General features: G+C 34.4%; 1 protein-coding gene and 2 long non-coding RNA genes across 4 annotated transcripts; 2 read left to right on the top strand and 1 right to left on the bottom strand.

Moving 5' to 3' along the window:
• Nucleotides 1-1,925: 1,925 nt before the first annotated feature.
• LOC113039238 (sphingosine 1-phosphate receptor 3-like) lies at nt 1,926-4,541 on the bottom strand. Its single transcript, XM_026197114.1, has 2 exons — nt 4,391-4,541; nt 1,926-3,380 (listed from the first exon to the last, which is right to left on the bottom strand). Exon 2 carries the CDS (start codon nt 3,259-3,261, stop codon nt 2,218-2,220), a length of 1,044 nt encoding a protein of 347 aa, XP_026052899.1. The 5' UTR covers nt 3,262-3,380; nt 4,391-4,541; the 3' UTR covers nt 1,926-2,217.
• Nucleotides 4,542-14,554: 10,013 nt separating this feature from the next.
• LOC113039237 (uncharacterized) lies at nt 14,555-16,013 on the top strand. Its single transcript, XR_003274911.1, has 3 exons — nt 14,555-14,572; nt 15,132-15,199; nt 15,355-16,013. It is a non-coding gene; the product is annotated as an uncharacterized LOC113039237 (long non-coding RNA).
• A 3,017-nt stretch (nt 16,014-19,030) lies between these two features.
• On the top strand, nt 19,031-22,331 carry LOC113039109 (uncharacterized). Of its 2 annotated transcripts, none has more exons than XR_003274862.1 (4): nt 19,031-19,254; nt 20,713-20,793; nt 21,123-21,180; nt 22,204-22,331. It is a non-coding gene; the product is annotated as an uncharacterized LOC113039109 (long non-coding RNA). The 2 variants fall into 2 exon arrangements; XR_003274863.1 differs by having other exon boundaries at nt 19,031-19,380.
• The last annotated feature ends 426 nt before the right edge of the window (nt 22,332-22,757 follow it).

Raw genomic sequence — 22,757 nt, 5'->3', positions numbered from 1 at the left:
GAAAGTAAACATACCTGCAGTTTCATATTTGCTCAGCTATGGATCTCTTTTTTTTTTCTCTAAATTGTAATATGATCGTTAAATATATTGTTTGCATTACTGCATCATTTATCAACACATGATATTAATGTATTGAACTTTGTGATATTAAACTCTGGAAATATTGATTTGGAGGCACAGGATGAATGAATGAAATATATATTTGCTTTTAAATTATTTTGATTTGAGATTTATTTAAATTTAAATTTCATTTATTAAATATTAAATAACATGTAGGAAAGTACTATATATTTTCACTGCTGAATTTACAGCGCAAGTTTACTTTTACATGTGCACATACATAAAATGAATATTTTTGTTGCTAAATATTATATCGCGAGTCAGTTACATTATTCTTGCCAAAACTAAATCGCAGTTTATGGTGAATCAACAGAAGGGTTTAAAAAAGTAACACTAGTTCAGTTTAAGCTCCTTAAATCCTTACATGATTTTTCACAAATTTGCAAAATTAATGCAGGATTTTTCCAGTTTCTCCAAATGTTAGCTGCCGAATCCCAGCATAATTTCACTGAACTTTGTTTATAATGTTGGGGAAAGATGTTGTATTATATTACACTCATTAAACTGGCTCCAACTAATCAGTGGTGCCACAAAACAATCCCAAATCTTAATTATGCATTATTAAAATACGGTTGATTTGCAAACAAGTGTTGCTTTCCCATCCTGAGTTGTGTTCAGGAAAACGTGCCTTTTATCTATAGGCTACTATTGTGCTTTTCTCTTGAAAGTGCAGTAGTCGAAGCACCTTCCACTGAGCGTTTGATCACGAAACAAGGGACAGAATTCAACCCACGAAAGTCCACTCTCTGCTTGTATGATTTATCCCTATTATTTATGATTGGTGGCAATAAAATAATCATGTGTATTAATTACTCTTTGATTATGCTTTGACATGGTCATATTTAACCCCAAATTCAAAAAAAAGAAATTATGTTTTGAATTAAGAAAATTCTATATCTATATATAATACATCCATCCCTACACATAAACTTTTATTTGTCCAAAAATATTAAATAATCACGAGCGTTTCAGTTCAGTTTCGCTGTTTGTATGTGTCCAGCAGGTGGCGCTAGTGCACTGTTGATATTTAATTATACAGAATTATATGCTGTACCATGCGTTGGTACAAAATAAGGTTATATTCTTAGAAATACATTTACAGCTGCGTACATTTACGCCATAGACTGACCTTGAATGATTGTTCTTTGGTAAAAGTTTGATAAGTTATTTCAGCAAAAATATATACAATGTATCAAACATAGTATAATATATATCAACACCTGCGTAAAAGGCTTTAGGTATACAGATCAGTAAATCATTAAATACAGCACTATAGAAATACTGTCAATGTTTATAGGACTGTCAAAATTATATACACTGAATACAAATATGATTTTCTTACTCCGTATTTTTGTCTTGTTTTTAGTACAAATATCTAAACAATCTTAAATCAAGGCCCATTTTCTAAAGAGACAGTCTTATACAAGTGAGTTTTTGCTTAAAACAAGAAAATAATATCTGCCAATGTGAAAAATAAAATAATTCAAAACTATTATTTTAGTATTGAGATACTAACTATTATATATATCTAACTATTATATATATATATATATATATATATATATTTGCTGTTTTTGTTTTAGTATATGTGTGTGTGTATATATATATATATATATATTTATATATCCTATTCATTTTCATTTCAGTTTGGTATCTTAGTACATCAAGTTTAAACTAAATTAAAATGAGAAATGTTGCCTTGCTAACTAACTGAAATTAAACATTTTCTGTATTTTATTTTATTTCAGTTAATGTTCATTTTATTTCAAATAACACTTTTTTTATTGTTTTAATTTTTGCTTTAGTTGACTTTAATAGTTAAAAACTCGACTTAAATTTTGGTAAAAAAATTTGAAAACATGACTTATCTTTTTTCTCGATTAAATGTCTTGATTTAAGAATGTTTGCATATTTGCACAGAAAAACCGCGAAAATACTGAGTAAGAAACCTTTTTTGCAGTGTGAGAACAGAATGGTTGAGATCTCAGAACATTTTTCCACTGTTCAGTATGCACTTAACGTGCTGATGCTTTATTGTGACACTTAAACAGTGCACACTAAAGTTCTATCCCATGCACTGATGCAGTAGTGTGCATTTCAGCTTGTGTTAGTCTGATTGTGTGCGTTGGCGTCTGTGTTTTCCTGTTCGGCCGCCTGAGGGCAGTTGGAGCTGGATTTGCTCTGGCTGGGGTCCATGTTCTGCTTGCACCCTGTCGCGTCGCCCCCCAGCAGACACCCGCACACGAGCCTGAAAAACGCCCGGCGCATCTCCCTGCTGGCCAGCGTGTAGATGAAGGGGTTCATGCCGGAATTCAAGACGGCTACTAGCACAAACCAATGTGCTTTAAGCAGAACTGGGCACTTTTTGTTCCCGCAGGCCACATCGACGAGCAGCAGCACGAAGATGGGCGTCCAGCAGGCGATGAAGACGCCCAACACGATGCTGACGGTGCGCAGGAGTGACATGGCATGCTCGCAGTTGCTGCGACTGGTGACTTTGCGGCTGCTGCTCTTGACCATGGCGTAAATGTGGACATAGAGGATGGAGATGGCCAGCAGGAGGGAGATGTAGATAGTGATGCAGAATGCGACGTAGCTCTTGCTGTAAAGAGGGAAGATGGTCGAGCACTGAGGAAGATCACCTAAACAGTTCCAGCCTAAAATAGGCAGTGATCCTAGAGTGATGGCGATTAACCAGCACATTCCTATGAGCAGAAACACCCGGTAGTTTTGCTTTGCATCATGAGGCCTCATTTTGATCATAGTGAGGTGGCGTTCGATCGCAATTGCAAGTAAGCTGAAAATAGAAGCACATAGTGCTACAAAAATAATCCCTTCTCGAACAAACCACTTGGCTGGAGTCAAGTTTAACGTCTGCTTTCCTGACATCAGCAGGTTGACTATATAAGTCACGCCAACTAACAAGTCGCACAGAGCCAGGTTGGCAATAAAAAAGAACATCCGTTTATGGAATTTGTGGTTTTGCCAGATGGCCAACAGCACTATCAGGTTCTCCAAGATGATGAGGCTGCAGATGACCAAAGACACTGCAGTTTTGGGGTCCAACGGGTTGCCTTTGGTGTCATTACAATTGTTTAGTTTCCTCGTGTAGTTGTAATGCAGGAAAACCTGTTTGATCATTGTGGGATGATTTGGACTGGATCGCACAGGTAAGACAGATCACGGATGGGTGTTGGAGAGTGGTCGACTGCTTTCTTCAGGGTTTGCCGTGTACTGTTGTGTCAGTTGCACACATCTGCCTGTGGAGTCAACCAGATGTGCTTTAAAGACAGCTGCCATAATGACACCCTGATCCAGTCCAATCTGGATTTTTTTCACTCAAATATGTTTCATGTAAACTTGACTTTGACACAGCCTAACTTTAACACATACTTCTCCAATATGCATAAAGTCACAATAAAGATAACTGTCTAGAACACATAAGCCTTCTAGTTGTACAAAACATATAGTGCCTCTAGATTAAAAAAATCTGTTCTCTATTGGAATATATTTTAATGTAATTTATTTCTGTGATCAAAACTGTATTTTCAGCATCATTCCTCCAGTCTTCAGTGTGACATGATCTTCAGAAATCATTCTAATATGCTGATTTGCTGCTCAATAAACCATTATTATTATCAATTTTGAAAAGAGTAGAAGTTTTTGATGGATAGAAAGTTCAAAAGAACAGATTTGTTTTGTACATTATACATGTCTTTACTGTCACTTTTGATTAATTTAATGCATCCTTGCTGAATAAAAGTATTCATTCCTTTAAAAAAATGAATCTACCTGACCCCAAACTTTTGCACAGTGTTGTATTTCAAAGTAAAACTTAGTACTACTCTCTTAGAAAGTCCATCTTAAACTTGCAGGTGCTTTTTATAACTGTAGTTGGTTTAAATGGGTCATTAGCTGGTTAAGGTGAACACATGGATGGTTAACCAGCAACCATTAACCAGGTATTATGCTTTATATTAACACATTAAACACCATGTGAATTTTCAAAAGCCTCCTTTTTTGTTAGAGTATGTAACATGCATTGCATGCAACATATACTGTGATCTTCTAGAATAATTCCATGCACAAAACTTTGCCGTTTGCATTGAACTTACTATGGTGCGCATGATTGCAGATTGAATGACAATCATTTAAAGACCAGCACACACACAAATATAGTTTCCATAAAAGTTATTATCGCATAGAAAATTTGTTTAAATATCTGACATGCTGCATCTGACAAGATATTGCCTTTATTTAGGCTACTCACCATCAGATCACGAACTGCAGAGCTTCTTCACTGAGAACCATTCGTGTCGAGTTTTGTTTAAATTGGAACTGTTATCTTTCCATCCTTAATGTGCAGAAGTTCAGACATCAGAAACTTAATCTGTCTGCACGCAACGGAAGACAGTCCTTTCTCACAGTCCGCCACAGGTCTGCTGTGCTCTTTTCCTTTTGTGTGTGACGGAGTCCAGCCCACGACACACCTCCCACTACACTTCTGATACATTATTCAGTAATCAATATTTTGCATTATTATGGCATATTTTTTTTTTATGTTAGGTAAAAAATGTTAGTCTGAATGCACTGTAAATCGCTTTGGATAAAAGCGTGTGCTAAATGCATACATTTAGGCTAATTTAATTTAATCTGTTCTTTCATAGCTAAAAAAGCGAATAGTTGTGAACATATATGTTTAAAATGATGCACAAATAAAAAAAAATGTAGTTTTAACAGTTTCTCTATTTGTTGTTAGATTGACAAAAAAAAAGTAAAATGTTTGGACTCGTCAATGTCAAAATGAATGAGCCAATCAAATCAAAGAAGGCGGGGCTTCGCTTTTCCATCGCGAATTTCAAAAAGGCGCTAAACGCTTCAGATTTTAACGGTTGAGGATTGTGAGGTAAGTTGCTCAATAGTTCTTATTTGACAACTGTTTTACGATAGAAATATTAAAAGACCGACATTGTTATCCTGTAGTGCAAACATCTCAAACTTTTCGTCGAAATGTCACTGTTTTGAATGGAAAATATAGCGTGAACCTTTTAATTAATCTATTTCATAACGTGTCTTGACGAGAAAAAAAACATTTAACCGTTTTTTACACCCCCAACACATTAGACACACTTTCGGGCTTATGTGTAATTTAAAATGTAAATATTATTTGCAAATAATTCAAATATATTACAATAAAATCTAATTATTGTAGGCTAGGCTACTCTTTATTTTTATTTATTCTCCTGAATCCATATAAATACTTTATTTTAAACAAAAAAGTAAAAGTGGGCTAACCAGTGTTCATGGTTTAGCTTTGATTGATCTGTTTTAAACTGTTAAAAAGTTATATATATGCAGTTTTATATCGTTTTTATTTATTTATTTTTAGTTAACGTTAGTTTCGTAAGACTTAACGTTACTGTAAATAGGCCTAACGTTACAGGTTTTGATTCAAATTGAGATACTGGTGGATGAGATAAAATTATTTTCTGTGGTAATCAACAAGATTTTGATCAAGAAGACTCCAAATGGGGCTTCATTTATAAGAAATATTATTTTGAGACCATTCATGCATTATGCAATGGCATTTCCTTTGCTTTGGATAATTTGTGGTTATGGTTCAAATAAAATTATTTTATTTTTTTCTTTTCTTTCTATTTTATTTTTATTTGGTTTCCTGAGGGTGAGCACATTGCCAGCAAATTTTCATTTCTGAGTTTTAATAGAGATATCCGTTATGTTTTATTGAAGTACCGACTGCTTAAAATAGAACATAACCAGTCACAGATGAGTCAGTTACTGTCATAAGAATACATTTATCCTCCTTCTTTTTCAATGGGAAAGTTTCCCAAAGAGAGAATTTGTCCTTTTCACTTTGGACCTTGCTGGTTTAGAACAGTTCCTGGTTGAAGTTTCAATGAATGTGGGACATATTCAATTCATTCATTCGTTTTTTTTTTTTTTTTTTTTGCTTTGTCCACCAATGAAACTAGTTTAAAAATAATCCAAAGCAACAAGCTTTCTTGGCTCACTGCTCAAATCAGCTAAGTGTATCACTCAAGAAAATCCGAGGAGAAGCAAGTCCAATTAGAAATGCTCTCATGACCGAGGTATATTAGACTTGATGAGAAACAAATAAACATTTAAAAATAATGGCTAACTCTACAGTGCATAACCAGATTTTCCATCTTATCACAGTAATTAAACAGGAGCTCACTGTGGTTAGCTGGCAGATTTCAGAGGTGAGTAATGGAACCGCGGAGAGGGAAACATCCCAGAAAAGAGAGAGAGCGAGATGTTGCCATGACCAGCCAATAAACCGTGAGCTGACGTTCAAATGAAGACGTTTGGTTTAGTGCTGCGGTGAAGGCCTGGTGGCTGCTGACGTGTGTGTGTTGCTCTGAATGTGCGTGTTTAGCATTTATAGACTCCAGAACGAGTGAAAGTTGAATGCTCTGCTGTTTCCACTGATCCTGGATCAGATTGGTATTATGTGTCTGTATTATATCTAGTTTATTTAACAATACAACAATCAGTTTAATTAGAGATTCTCATGAAAGCATATAAGAGCAGAGGACAGCAAGCCAAATAACACACACACACACAGACACACTGTTTCCACAGAATCAAACTCTTCTACATCTTGGCCTGAGGGTGAGCACATTGCCAGCAAATTTTCATTTCTGAGTTTTAATAGAGATATCCATTTTGTTTTATCGAAGTATCGACTGCTTAAAATAGAACATAACCAGTCACAGATGAGTCAGTTACGGTCATACAGTAAGAATACATGTATCCACTTTATTTTTCATTGGGGAAGTTTCCCAAAGAAAGAATTTGTCGTTTTCACTTTGAACCTTGCTAGTTTAGATCAGTTCCTGGTAGAAGTTTCTGTGAGTGTGGGACATATTCACTTCATTAGCTGTGGTAGGGAAATAACCAGAAGAATGACAAAGAGCAGTTAAAAAAAAACATAATTAGGACACTGCATTATAAAACAATAGCAGATGAGACCGGAAGTCAAGACACGTTAAATTTACAAATGGCTGCGCCTGCATAAAATTCAGATGGAAAGCAACTTTTTTTTGTGAATGAATTTGAATAAATGAGTGTAAATATGGTCTTGGTATCTGTTTTTTTTATTATTTTTATTTTTTCAGTTATCATGACGTGCCTGAACCTGCAAATTACTTCTGAAGTTCATGTTGCGTCACTCATATATTTGTGGTTTTTCACTTCCTTACTTGATAAACATTGTTGAGTTGTTTATAGAGTTTAAGGGGACTTTTACAATACATCTCATGGGGTCGGTGTCACAACAATTTACTCAAGTTAATGAATAAGTTCTAAAATTAAATGGCATTTACTATTATTTTTTAGAAGATACTTTTCTAAGAATCTAAGAATTTTAATTCTTTAGCAAGTAAGTATTTAAGTAAGTATTTTTAGAGTGAAAAACAAAAAACAAATCTGTATCAAAAGGGGAAAGGTACAGTACAGGCATAGTTTAAAATACAAGTAAAACAATAATAAAAATAAATAAATAAATACACTAAATTCCTTTATATTATATCCAATTTTTGTTTGGACTTAGAGCAAATGTCTCAAAATGTGCTTAAATTTGCCAAGATACCAATTTCTATGATAAAAAAAAAGTACATTTGCTAATTTCTGTCTGTTGTCTTATTTCTCCTGTAATAAGTTTTAGGAGCAGCATTATTAAAAGTCATTGAATCCTGCAGAAATGGTGTCTTCCCAACTTGTTGGATCGGTTCACTGCAGGCCTCAGAAAGCAAGATCTGGGGGAGTTCAGACGGAAAGCTCATGAGCAATTACAGTGAGCCAAAGCCTTTCATTTACTTTCTCTCTCTCTCTCTCTCTTGCTCATTCGCTTGCTCCAACTTTTCCCATTTTGCATGCCTGTTTGGCAAAATGCCTTTATTTTAGTAAAAAAGTAAAAAATAAAATAAATTTAGTAAAGTTTTAGTTATCTTTATGAGTGGAATAGTTTAGATTTTAAATTGTATTTATTTTTCAAAACATTGTATTTTAAATCATATTCAGGGAGGGAGGATGTTCAGTAGGAAGCCTGTTGTTGTCATGTTGCAAGAACCCTATGAAACAGGAAATTACATAACAGAGAGGCCTGCCTGTCAAGGTCAGTAAGGCTTAAGTCTAAAATATATTTATTTTCCTTTTAATATCCAGGTTAGTTTATTTTTTTAAATGTTAAACTTGTGTCAAATTATTTAAAATATGCAAAGGAAAATATACTGTTTTGTTTGATTACTATGCAACATGGCATGGTTATAATATTTGGGAAGTGAACGTTCCTTGTTGGTAAGTCACTTTGCTTTGAAGGTGGTTTAAAGTCTAAAGTTATGAGAAGTGGTCATGTTGATCGTGCGAATGATAAACCACAATAAACGCAAAGAATAGAAATGTGAACACAAGCTACTCCTCTACATTTTGTCTGAGGTCTGTTGCTTCAGATTAGGTGTGTGTGTACAATGTACATTGCCACCCACTAATATTGGCACTTTTGGTAAATATGACTAAAGGCAGCAGTGAGAATAAATCTGAATCATTTATCTTTTTGATCTTTCCTTTAATTTCTAAACATTCCTTGATGTAAAACAACTGAGAGTGGGGGGTAACTCACGTTATGAAATAAATGTTTTTCGCCAATGCATGTTGTCTACCACCCTTAGAAATTCTTATGGGAAAAATATCTCTGAAGTATATTCCTTTTCATATTTACATTTTTTTTTTTAGCACACCTCGGTGATTATTAGCATGAGAATGTCCAGCCATGACTTCCTGTTCCACAGGATTGAGGAACACAAAGCCCAAATTCCCTTAATCATCCATCACACAGAGTAAAACCAAAGAAGTCAGTTCTGATGTACATAATAAGATTGTAGAGCTTCACAAAATAGAAAGTGATTGTAAGAAAATTGCTAAAGCATTGAAAGTCCCCATTTCCACCGTCAGGGCCGTAATTAAGAAGTTCCAATTAACTAAAAATATTACAAATATGCCTGGAAAAGTATATATGTCTATATCATCCTAATGCACGGTGAGGAGGAGAGTTTGAGTGGACAAAGACTCTCCACGAATCACAGCTGGAGAATTGCAGAGATTAGTTTAATCTTGGGGTCAGAAAGCCAAAAAATTAAATAATGTAAAACAGCCCCTATATTACCACATTTTGTTCAAATGGGTTTTAAGAAAAAAACTGCCTCATCCAAAAACTACCTCCATCCAGTTGTCAGAAATGACAGGAACTTCAAAAGTGAACTGAAGAGAAGAAGCACCAACATGGATCTGGATAGAGTCTGAATGAAGGAATGGTCTCTGGTCTCTTGTCAGGTGTTCTCCGAAACTCTTCAGGCTTTATAGGAGAAAAATCAGAACTGTTATCTTGGGAAAAGGACAATGCAATAATTGGGTGCCAATAATTATGGCTAACGTAAACTAGAGAAAAACTTTTATGTCATAATGTGGGTTTCCTTTACTTTCCATTGTTTTAGTTCCACGAAAGGTTAGAATTTTGTCAAATTTTGTTTGAATGAAAGATCAAAACGATAAACATCATAGATTTAATTTCACGGCCACCTTTGCTCATATTCACCAAGGGTGCCAATATTAGTGGTCAGCACTGTATAAACTCGGTCAACTTAGGCGTAGTTGACAATTTGCCAATTTGTACTCCCCAGTTTTTTCCCCCTCTGGCCATCCAAGATGTAGAAGAGTTTGTTTGTTTAGCAGATTTGGAGAAATGTAGCATTGCATCACTTATTTAGTAATGGATCCTCTGCAGTGAATGGGTGCCGTCAGAATGAGAGTCCAAACAGCTGATAAAAACACCACAATAATCCTCACACATTAACTGATGGACTGAAGTTGTGTGGATTACTGTGATGCTTTTATCAGCTGTTATATATTTTAGCTATATATAAATACACTTAACACTTATTGTGTAAACAGAAATGAGGTCAGATGCTTGATGACCATATGAGGTTTTAACTTTTAAAGTGATGCTGGATTATTTCTTGTAAAAGGTGATGACATCTGTATAGCACAGAGGTCTTTGAATGTGTCAACACACGTCTAACATAGAGCAGACGTCAATGCATCAGACCACACATGTGAAGAACAGCTTCGCAAGAGCTGAGCTAAAATTAATTGCATCTATTTCTGTGTTTCCTGCATCCTTTGTGCTCGACTCATCAAATCTTTTTACTAAGAGAACTAAGATCCCTTTTTTTGTACCAGAAAACAGACTAAAATATCCCAAAGAGATTTTCTAGAGAGCTGAAGATCACAATGAGACGTTTGTGGTGGTCATTAGTCATCAGAGTTTGGTCATAATGGCGTTCGGTGTAAGTGCACATGGCTTCCCTGCATGAGTTTAATATCTTTTAAATGCATTTTGATTATGCTATGCTCATGTCTCATGCTCATGTGCATGCAGGTCTACCTCATCTACTGCAGAGTTTAAAAGAAAGAAAACATTTCTCTTTTTTTTTTTTACTTTGGACCTTGGTTGAAATCCAACAGTAACGCTTCAGAACAGATGCTCGTCTCTGGTTAATGTCTCTCTCTCTCTCTCTCTCTCTCTCTCTCTCTCTCTCTCTCTCTCTCTCTCTCTCTCAACTCTCTGTATGCGCTATAATTGTAATGTCCATGTCCTTGAGTTGTTGGCCAAACTAAGCAAGTCAGTGCTGACATGACCTTGTGGAGTTGCGGAAAATAGCTTATGTATACATGTTCTCTCTTGCTTTCTTTTTTTTCTCTGTTTAAGACATGACGTGATGTAACCAGGAGCTCAGAGGTTAACAGAGGTGTTCCTGTTAAGATATGGCTTTTATTTAAAGGGGGGTGAAATGCTATTTCATGCATACTGAGTTTTTTACACTGTTAAAGAGTTGGATTCCCATGCTAAACATGGACAAAGTTTCAAAAATTAAGTTGTACGTTTGAAGGAGTATTTCTGTTCCAAAAATACTCCTTCCGGTTTGTCACAAGTTTCGGAAAGTTTTTTTCGAGTATGGCTCTGTGTGACGTCTTCTGCCGGAAGAGCGCGTGCTCCCGTATAGCAGAGCACTGAGAGCACAACAGACTTCACTGATCAGAGCGAGAGCGTCGCGAAATGTCACAAAAGAAGTGTGTTTTTGATTGCAAGGGCAAGACAACCCTGCACAGATTACCAAAAGAGAAACAGCATTAAGGGACCAGTGGATGGAGTTTATTTTTACAGAGCATCAACGGAGTTGTGCAAGTGTTTGTGTTTGTTCCCTGCATTTCGAAGATGCTTGCTTTACAAACAAGGCCCAGTTTGACGACGGATTTGCACATCGTTTATTTCTTAAGGATAATGCAGTCGCAACGAAAAAGGGTCACAATCGTGTGTTGGAACCACGAGGCGGTGAGTAAAACTGCTTCAAATATCTCTGTGTTGTTAACTTAGCTATCGGCGCGTAAGCACATCAAGTAAACAACATGCGATGCAAACTGCACTTTCACATGTACAGGTTTAAAAAAATTAAAAAAGACGACAAAGTGGAACTTAGTTATTTTCCAAAACCGCTAAGCAAATATATACAGTTTCAGTACATACCACATAGAAACGTCGTTGCTGCTGCTGCTCTTGTTAAATTTCAGCCTCTGGATCTGATAAATATACGCTGAATCTGACTGTTAGCCATGGTTTGTTTTGGATGGTTTTTTCTTCACGGTAATGTCACAGCTTCCAAACGCTCTCAACTCAAAAGCCTACTCGCGCTCGTGATTCTTTAGCTCCGCCCACACGTCACGCCTCCAGCCGGTCATGTTTTTCTGGGAAAAATCGGTAGAGACCATCTTTCTCTTATGAATATAATAAAACTAAAGACTTTTTGGAGTTATGAAGGATGCAGTGCTACTCTAAAGGTACTCAAGATTAACAGGATATTGAGTGAAAACGAGCATTTCACCCCCCCCCCCCCCCCCCTTTAATATGTATTTTATTATGCCTATTTTATTATTTTTAACATTTTATTTTATTATTATTTATTTATAAAAATAATAATAAATATTTATAATTAATTTTATTGATTGATTAAATGTATTTATTAATTCATGGTATTTTTAAATATTTTATTATACATTATTTTATATTGATTTTAACAAGGTTTGTTTATTTTGTTTTCAAATAATCTATTATTACTGTATAATAGCAGATGTATAAAGTATAATTTGTTTATAATAAAAAATGTGTATTACTCAAATAATTTCATACTATAAATAGTTTTTAAATCACACATTTTAAAAACAAAGCATTTATTTATTTATTTTAAATATTTTATATATAATTGTATTTTTATCATACATAATGTTTTAAACATAAAACAAATGACAGCCTTGTAACCATCTTAACACAGACAAATATTATCACATAAACACAACATTTAAGCAGCACACCTCCACTTTACATTTGCTTTGTACCTCCTGCATTCATCTGTTACTTCAATTCTCAAATAACGGCTATGATGGCTTTTGTTCTACCGGCTTATATTATAGAAGCACTTGAGCTTTCCAATCTATTAAGACTGCATCTGTTAACTTTAATGTAGAATCTAGAAAAAAAATCTGATCATGATTGAACCTGAAAAAGTCAAATAAATGAACAAACTTTTTTTTTAAGGTTTGGGTTCATAAACATTAGATCACTTACACCCAGATCAGTGATTGTAAATGCAATGATCACAGATAATAGTTTTGATATAGTCTGCTTGACTGAAACTTGGCTAAAGCTAAATGATTATTTTAGTCTAAATGAGTCGACACCAAACTACTGTTATAAGCATGAGCCCCGTCTGGTCGTGGGGAAAGTGTTGCAACAATATATAGTGATATTCTCAATGTTACCCAGAAAACAGGATACAGGTTTTAACACATTCGGAATACTTCTGCTTAGTGTTACACTGTCAGATATGCAAAATAAATCTATTGTATCTCTTGCTCTGGCTACTGTGTACTGTGCATTCACATGATAATTATAGAAATGATGCATTAGGACTTGCGTTTACTGACCTAATAAACTCTTTTGGAGTCAAGCAAAATGTCACTGGGCCCACTCATTGTTTTAATCATACACTAGATTTAATTATATTGCATGGAATTGATCTTATTGATATAAATATTGTACCTCCAAGTGATGACGTTACTGACCATTTCCTTGTATCGTGCATGTTGCATATTACTGATATTAACTATATGTCGCAGCGTTACCGTCTTTACAACTATAGGACAGGAAGAGCTAAATAAACTTATCACTGCATCTAAACCAGTAACATGTTTATTACAACCCGTACCCACTAATTTAATGAAAGAGTTGTTACCCATAGCGGAAGAACTGCTTGTCAATATTATTAACTCGTCATTAACTTTAGATCATGTCCCAAAACCATTCAAGCTGGCGGTTATTAAGCCTCTTATTAAGAAACCACAATTAGATCCTAGTGAACTGGCAAATTTTAGGCCCATTTAAAATCTTCCATTTATGTCTAAAATTTTAGAAAAAGTTGTTTCTGCTCAGTTGAGCTCCTTCCTGCAAAAACTGTATGAAGATTTTCAGACAGGTTTCAGGCCCGACCACATCACAGAAACTGCACTTGTTAAAATTACAAATTACTTTACTTGGTCTTTGTGCTGCGTTGGACACCATAGATCATGACATACTCATAGATCGATTACAAAACTATACAGGTATTCAAGGGCAGGCTCTAAGATGGTTTAGATCCTACCTGTCCGATCGCTACCATTTTGTTTATTTGAATGGGGAGTCCTCTCATTTATCACCAGTAAAATATAGAGTGCCACAAGGATTTGTCCCAGGTCCTCTGCCATTTTCAATATACACGTTGCCCCTTGGTAATATTATTAGAAAATATTGGATTAGTTTCCACGGTTATGCTGATGATACTCAACTATATATCTCAACGAGATCAGATGAAACTTCTAAATTATCTAAGCTTACAATGTGTTAAAAATGTAAAAGATTGGATGATCAATAATTTTCTCTTATTTAATTCACATAAAATAGAGATATTAATTATTGGACCAAAAACAGTACATAGAATCTTGTAGATTACAATTTGCAACTAGACGGATGTACTGTTACTTCCTCTACAGTCAGAAATATTGGTGTTATATTAGACAGGAACTTGTCTTTAGAAAACCATGTTTCCCATGTTACAAAAACAGCATTCTTCCATCTTAGAAACATTGCCAAGCTACGAAACATGTTATCTGTTTCTGATGCAGAAAAGCTAGTTCATGCATTCATGACCTCTAGCCTGGACTATTGTAATGCACTTCTAGGTGGTTGTCCTGCTTCTTCAATAAACAAGCTACAGGTAGTGCAAAATGCAGCAGCTAGAGTCCTTACCAGGGAATAGAGCCGAAGGTAAGTGCCTGTGACGAGAGTGGATGAGGTTCTGGGGAAAACACAGACATCACAAACACAAGACGTGAGACAAGCCAATATATAGTGGATGAGTAATGAGTGACAGCTGTTGCTGATGACAATTAACGGAGACACCCACAAGCTAATCAGTGTAGACGCGAAACACACAGATTTCACCACAAAGTGCAGACACCCCGAGATCACGGTTTACCAACTGTGACAGTATGTACTCTACATGTGGAAGAATTTACAATAAAGCAGACTTGACTTGACTAAAAACATACTTTTTAGGTTAGTGTTTACTTAATTGTTCTAACTGTTTTTGCTTTGCATGTTCCTGTGTAAAGTACCTTGAGAACCCACTTTTAAATGCACTGTTTAAAGTGTATTATCATTATAAAATATAATTAATTAAAAATATAATTTTATTCAATTTATTTAATTTATTCAATTGTGGTGGATTTTTTTTGGACAGTTTTCTTGGCTGTGCCATGCAAGACATCCACAAAAACATGTTAAAAAGATTTTTGCTTTTTTTCTGTTTCTCTTTTCTTTGTAGCACTTGGATGCACATTTGTCTTGTTTTATTTGGATCTGATTGGTCTGTGACACTGATAATCAGCATACGTAAGTAACACTCGTGTGTGAATGACTGTGTTCTTGAGTAAGGGACCATGTGGCTGATTTGTTATCATTATGTTGTGAAACAGTAGAGGGTGTTGAATATTTTCTATCATGAGTTGATGCAGGAAGTGTTCTCTCTGATCTCTCTATCCCCACAGGGATCTTCCCTTCCAGCCCTTCCCTGCTTCAGATCAGTGTCCTTATGACCACAATGTCCCCAACTGATGATGTCACAATGGGCCGAAGCCCACAGAGCATACATTGTTTCTTCGGTTTCCGGTACATTTTATGCGGGTTTGAGGTTGATGCAATGTTTTGGACCTTTGAGCTGATTTCGTAGATTATAGTTTCCTTTCGGTCTTTAACTCTGTTGTACCTGCTCTTTCAGAAGCGTCTTGTTTTCAGAGAGCGTGTTTGACTTTTCGTGTTTCACTAACATAGTAGAGATGAGTAATAAGGGACAGAGGGAGGTTTTGGACGCTTGTGAGTGGAAACTAGAAGACTGTTCAGAAAAGCATATTTCTGAAGATCATGTGACACTGAAGACTGGAGTAATGATGCTAAAGATTCAGCTTTGATCACAGAAATAAAATACATTTTACTATTTATTCACATAGCAAACAGTTAATTGTAGTAATATTTCACAAAGTTAACTTTTTTTTTTTATCAAATAAATGCAGCCTTGGTGAGCAGAAGAGACTTCCACAAACATTAAGAAATCAGCTCAAATTGAGCTTACATTTACAGCATGATGAATGAACTGAAAGTAAAATTGTATCCTTTTAGACTTTTGAATTATTTCGCTGGTCCAGAAGAAAAAAATAAATTAAAACAGAATTTCATTTAAAAAAATGTTTTGCATTTTTAATCCCATGTTTAAAAATGTATTTTTTATTTTTTTTGCTGTCAAATCAAATAATGAGTCATAATCACCATTGCTATCCATCATCTTATTGGAAACGCAAGGTAAAGTGCATTGTATTCTGGGATATATTAATCAAGCAGCATACTTTTGCATACAGTGCTTTTGTGGAAGTTCTGTGCTTACAAATTTGCATACTGTGCACAGCATGCGTATAATATATTGCAACACTAAAACAGACATAGCCACTAGTTTGATTTCATGCATCTCAGCTGGACTTAAAACCTGTGTGCAGAAGTGGAGGTCTGTCAGCTGGGAGAGCTGTGGTACAAACACTGGGATGCTCTGTGTGGTCCGAAGAACAGGTGGAGACCACAGAAACAACTTCACCTGAACCCTGCAAAAGACTTCAATAAACCAGATTTCAAAACTCTGTGAAATGGTTTCCAACAATGCATCATGGCACAAAACACCACCCTGCATCTTATTTGAATGGAATCCAATGTGTTTCTTACTGATTTTGAGCTGCCAATTCTAAAAATAGTGTCTGTTTTGCTATTTGTAAGATGAGGACGTTTGTATTCTCTCTTAATCAGCAGAAAAAGAGCACAAACATGATTCCTGTCCTCATCTGGGCAAATTATTATTTCTATTCTCAGCCCATTTTCTAATGCATGGCTGATTTTCACTTTCACTCATTTTTTTCCCCACTCAGAATTTAAGTTAAATTATGCATTTTTAATACTTTTTGTCATTATAACCAAGATTTTTAACATTTGACTTTTATTTTGGTTAGTCCATTAAAGTAAGATCAGTTAAAAAAAATCTTATTTATTTTATAAACAAAAATGTAATCTCTCTCTCTCTCTTTTATTAATTATTTTGATCTCAGCATCATCCCCAGCTAAAAAATATCTATCAAAGTTATGAACAAACGTTCTTTGAGTAACATTCTGTCCTTTGGTCTCTAAGAATGTTCTCAAAACATTAAAAGAAAAATATTATTTATAGGAAATACATAGTTCTGGCATGAAACTCTAAATGGCGCAGTCCGGTCTAACTCAATCTGACCTAATGACATCATTACCATATGGCACAGCTGATTGGTTCTCTCCTATATAGCGAGCCAATGAGCTCGCTGCTCAGCATTCAAATATATTACTTTAGGGTGTAGCAGTTGCAGTTTGCTACCAAAGCTCCATCTGTATAGATCTGCTATGAGGTGATTCATGTATGCTATATGGGGGCATGATAAATATTTCTTACACACTCATAGCAGCATGTTGTGGATGTGGCAGAAGCAAGTCTGGGTACTTGAAAAAATGAATTAACCCAAAAACATTAACATTGTCATGCACATGACCATGCCAATCCTCATTGACAGAATTTTTTTTTTTGTTTATGGAAACATTTTAGTTAAATGTTCAACTAACATTTTTTTTTTTACATTTCTTTTTTATAGTGTTCCTGTAGCTCAATTGGTAGAGCATTTCGCTTTCAATCGCAAGATTGGGGGTTCGATTCCCGGAACACATGATAGGTTAAAATTGAAAAGCGAAAGTCTGCTGAAAGCATCATTTTAAATTTAATTTTACATTTTTAAATGTTACTATTCTTTTTAGAACGTTCCGAGAACATTCGAAAGCATTACCATATGTTAAGAAAACGATAAAATAGAACGTTTGCATAAATAAAAAAGTACTGCTTGACGTGTTTTGTTAGTTTGGATCAAATTATCTATTAGGCCTTTTTGCAAATCAGCTGAACAACTTTATTTTAATCATCGCAAACATCACATTTATTACAACTTTACATGCAACGTTTGTTGAGGACTCAGCAAGCTTCCAGATGGCCCAGAGTTTGAGGTAAAGCCCAGCCTGCCTTTGAGTTTTTCTGGTATGAATCAAAATAGAAAGCCAGAAAGAGGAGGAAAACATCTTTTTGAGCACTGGAGAAAGACTGCGGCAGCAGTATATTAGAAACGCGGTCTGTCTCCGAGGCAGAGAGCAGCACATGAAAGCGATGCGGTTTCTATGAGACCCAAACTCTACGTCTGAACCACAGACTGTATAAAAACAGGTCTGAACGCAGATGCGCTGCTTTGTTTTGCGGGCAAAAACAAAGCTCCTCACTAGAAACACTTATAATTATATTATACTGGATATAAAAAGCTCTGGAAGCATACGACGGATTTCATCTAAAGGGAAAAAGTAGTTAAAAAAAAGTGGCACTATATTTTTGTCTTCAACACTACATGTCACTTCAGAACGTTTTTTATATATTTTTTTTTCTTGAAAAAAATTTTTTTTTTGCTTCGTTTTCTCAAATGAACGACAATGAATAAAAAAAAATATGAATGAAGCGTCCAAATAATTGTTGATCTTGAGCGACACCTTGTGGACATTTGTTACAAACGTGAATTTCACTATTGACTATTCTTTTCAATAAACATAACTTATACTGTATAAATACAATAATAATAAAAAAACCTATAAATATAACTTTTACTATTATTTAAAAACTAATACATAAAACAATTCCATCCTTGTCAGACACGCCAATAAATTACTTTATTCAATGACATAGAATCGCCACTTGATGGCGCCATTTCCCAAAAAATGTGTAAAAAATTTCTGCAGTCCATATAAATTGGTCATTCATTTTTCCGTAGTGTAGTGGTGCGAAAATAAATATCGATAAAATGTGGACACACGAAACATTAACCAAAGAGTTTTATATTTGTCATATAATAGTAGAAATGCATATACTTTGTTTTCTGATGATCTTGACAGCCGCGAACAAAAACACAATTTGTCACGATGATTATTATTATTATACATTTGTATTATGCTTTTATATTATATTTTATATTATTTTCTAGTCTAATCCAAAACTGATTAAAAATAATAATAAAAATAATAAAACAAGCAGCTGCAAGCGGACTACAACTCCCACAATTCACTGCGCCGTCGTTTAGTCATGAACTTGTAAGTTGTACTTCCTTTCCCTGCGCTGTAAACTTGAGTAAAGCGGCTTTTCAGCCCATCCGACTCAATCTACAGCCATCGATCGGGAATGACCGCCGAGATGACCGAACCGATGACCGTGAGAGGGACCTTGAAGGGCCACAACGGCTGGGTGACCCAGATCGCCACGACGCCGCAGTTTCCGGACATAATTCTGTCCGCTTCCCGAGGTGACAGACGAATCTGATTATCCCGCGCAGCTGCTGTACGAAGATCATTTACCGTGGTATTTCCAAGAATGGCAGTCCAAGGAACTTTAATAAATACCATGATAATACTGTGTTACCATGTTCTTGGTAATAAATAAGTTTGATTTTAATTTTAATTTTATTAAAAAATTTCACATTTATTAAAAATTTTTCATTTGAATTTAATAAAGAATATTATTCCCTTGATCACTAAATGTATAATGATTTTGACTGCAATCATTGATTTTTTTTTGTGTGTTTATATAAATAAATACAATATATAAATAATAAAAAAGTTAACTTTCAAGAGTTTATTTAAATAAATATAACATATAGATAATAATATAAATATATTTTGTAATTTATAAGTGTTTATATAAATATATATATATATATATATATATATATATATATATATATATATATATATATATAAATAAAATAAAATAGTTTTTTATTTTTAAGTGTTTATATATAGACAATTTTGAGGTCTTGTTCTTGTTTCATATATGATCATAATTATTTAAATGTCAGCTTCAAAATTCATTCATATGTTGAATGTTTTTTGTTGTAAAACCAAAAAAATATTCAATATTTTTCATAATAATATAAAATTTGTGTATATAATATATACATACAATTATTTTATATAATATAATTAAATCAATTATGTTTTTTAATAATTATTTACAAGAAAAATATATAAACACACACACAGATATATATTTATGTGTATATATATATTTATATTGAAATTTAAAAAAATGTGGCATCAGAATTCATATGTTGTCTAAGTATTAAAATAATTTCCATGTTTCATTTTACTGTGAAGTCAAAAACAGCTAGTATTTTATTCGGTTCTGCTCTAACTATTTAATATTAACTATTATTCTAGCCAGGTGTGGCTTTTAAATGCTTGTTTTCTGGCATTAGTTGGTTATGAAATGGCTATTGATGCTTTTTGAAAATGAGGGATCTTGTGGTGGATAAAACATGTTTGTCCTGCTTGCACTAACAGATGGCTTGTTTTTATTTATTTGTATTTTTGTACTGTGTTCTCCACAGCTTTAAATTGCATTATTATTACTATTATTTTAGTTGTTGTTTAATCTATGGTTTTAAATTATCACATCTCATCTTATTATTGGAGATATAGAGTGATGCCTGATATTTAGATCAGTTAATGTCAGTATCTGCTCTACTGTTATAAACATCTCATTGATTTACATTACAAGCATCAGAATTTCAGCACCAAATTGCATATTTGTGCTCAGTTTGGGCTTCTGAATAAAACTGAGCTTTGCCTTCCTCCATTTTCTCATAAAATTTTGCTACATGAGCCATAAAGGTTTCAATAAATGCTTGCTAAAACACTATTATTAGATGTGTCAGGCTTCACAGGGTTAAAGTCTGAGCTGAGATGTCTGTGTTGTTCCTCAGGACGAGAGTCACACCGAGTGGGTTTCCTATAACAGCAGTAACCCCATCATCGTCTCCTGCGTCTGGGACAAGATGGTCAAGGTGAGAGCCGAGTGGAGTCTAAGGGGGTCTTCACTTGCTTTGTTCTGAAACAGTGACTTAAATTGTTACAGTGTTGCGTTTTCTCCTCTGTAACATTTCAAAGTGTTCTAAAAAGTATGTATTCAAGTCACATAAGTAAACTGTCTTCTGATTGGTCGGAATGTGGCTAATGTTTATGATTAGATTTATCGTTAGACACACATACATATAAATACAGTTTATTGTTATTCACTATACAACATCAAACTCGAGCATCTAAACATCAGCACGGTTCTTGAGGAACGTCAGTATTGATGATCTTTTGACTCGTAGTGTTTGGTCTCTTTCAGGTTCCTGAACACCGTCAGCGTCTCTCCTGATGGGTCCCTCGGTGCCTCTGGTGGAAAGGTGGCTTTCACTGTTTTAGGGTCAATTTCTGAACATGGGATACGTTTCTTGCAGAAAATCGTATAGACCAGGTTTTCAGATTGGGGGAATACTATGGAGTCAATGAAAATAGTTCATAGAAGAAAACAAAAAGATTATTCTGAGTCTTTATACATGAAAATATATAACTGCTTTTTAAATTTTAGAATGAGTATCTCATCCTTAGCTAAAACCAAAAATATTACTGGTTAAAAAAAAAAAAATATATATATATATATATATATATATATATATATATATATATATATATATATATGCAACCCTTACTTTTGTTTATTTAAAGTTGGGGTGTTAAACTATACAGACATGTATATAAAGGAAGAAAATAAAAATGGCTGAAACAACAAAAAATGGTAACACTTTAGAATAAGGTTCCATTAGTTAATGTTAGTTAACTACTTTCGTTAACATGAACTAAGCAAGAACAATCCTTCTACAGCATTTATAAGTCTTAGTTCATGTTAATTTCAACATTTACTAATGCATTATTTAAATCAAAAGTTGTGCTTGTTACCATTAGTTAATGCACTGTGAATTACCATGAACTAACAATGAATAACTGTATTTTCATTAACTAACATTAACGAAGATGAATAAATAAGTAATAAATGTATTATTCATTGTTTGTTCATGTTAATTAATACATTAACTAACATTGACTAATGGAACCTTATTCTAAAGTGTTACCCAAAAAATTATAAAAATTTTTAGTGAAAACCAATAAAAATAATTATATTTGTAAAAATAAGAATATATTACAAAAGTTATAATGGTGTATCAATCATACTAATATAATACTGATCTAAAAATGTAAATTGTGATGAAGGACAGAACCATTTCAACTTCATTTAGGCCAATGGCTGATATTGAGGTTTTGCATTATTTCTGCTGGTCTGTGTCCTTGTTGTGCTAGATGACGTTATGGTTAGGACGCTAGTTTGACGTTCTCTGTCTCTGTTCACTCTTCTCTCTGTTTTTCCTCAGGATCTGGAGGGAAAGATCATCGTTGATGAGCTCAGACAGGAAGTCATCACCAGAGGTGTCAAGTAACGAAGTACAAATACTTCGTTACTGTACTTAAGTAGAAATTTGGGGTATCTATACTTTACTTGAGTGATTATTTTTCAGCCGACTTTTTACTTCTACTCCTTACATTTTCAGGCAAGTATCTGTACTTTCTACTCCTTACATTTTAAAAATAGCTTCGTTACTGCTATTTAATTTTCGGCTTGTTTTCATTCCGGATTGTCACCATTCAAAAAAAAAAAAAAAAAACCTATCCAGATAAATCGCGCCATCCGGATGTAGTGAATTTGATTGGTTGGATGAGAAGTATAAACATATACCATTCCCACACCCTATTGGTCTGTACGCGATCCATCGCACCTGCACGTGACACAAATCACATCACACTCCAGCCAGGACATAGACAGTTTTTGGGTTCGTTTATCAAAAAATATATTTCTTAAAAGTAGGGTTGGGTATGGAACCGGTATCCGATCGCCTCAGAGTCAGTCCTCTTAAATTTCACATGAAAC

The sequence above is a fragment of the Carassius auratus genome, chromosome 21 (genome assembly GCF_003368295.1).
Source record: "Carassius auratus strain Wakin chromosome 21, ASM336829v1, whole genome shotgun sequence".
In the NCBI taxonomy this organism is placed as follows: Eukaryota; Metazoa; Chordata; class Actinopteri; order Cypriniformes; family Cyprinidae; genus Carassius; species Carassius auratus.
Note: the sequence above shows the minus strand (reverse complement) of the source record. Positions and strands in the feature narration are given on the sequence as shown.

Coding starts and splice junctions, on each gene's coding strand:
- LOC113039238 (XM_026197114.1), bottom strand. CDS start 3,261: ATGATCAAACAGGTTTTCCTGCATTACAACTACACGAGGAAACTAAAC.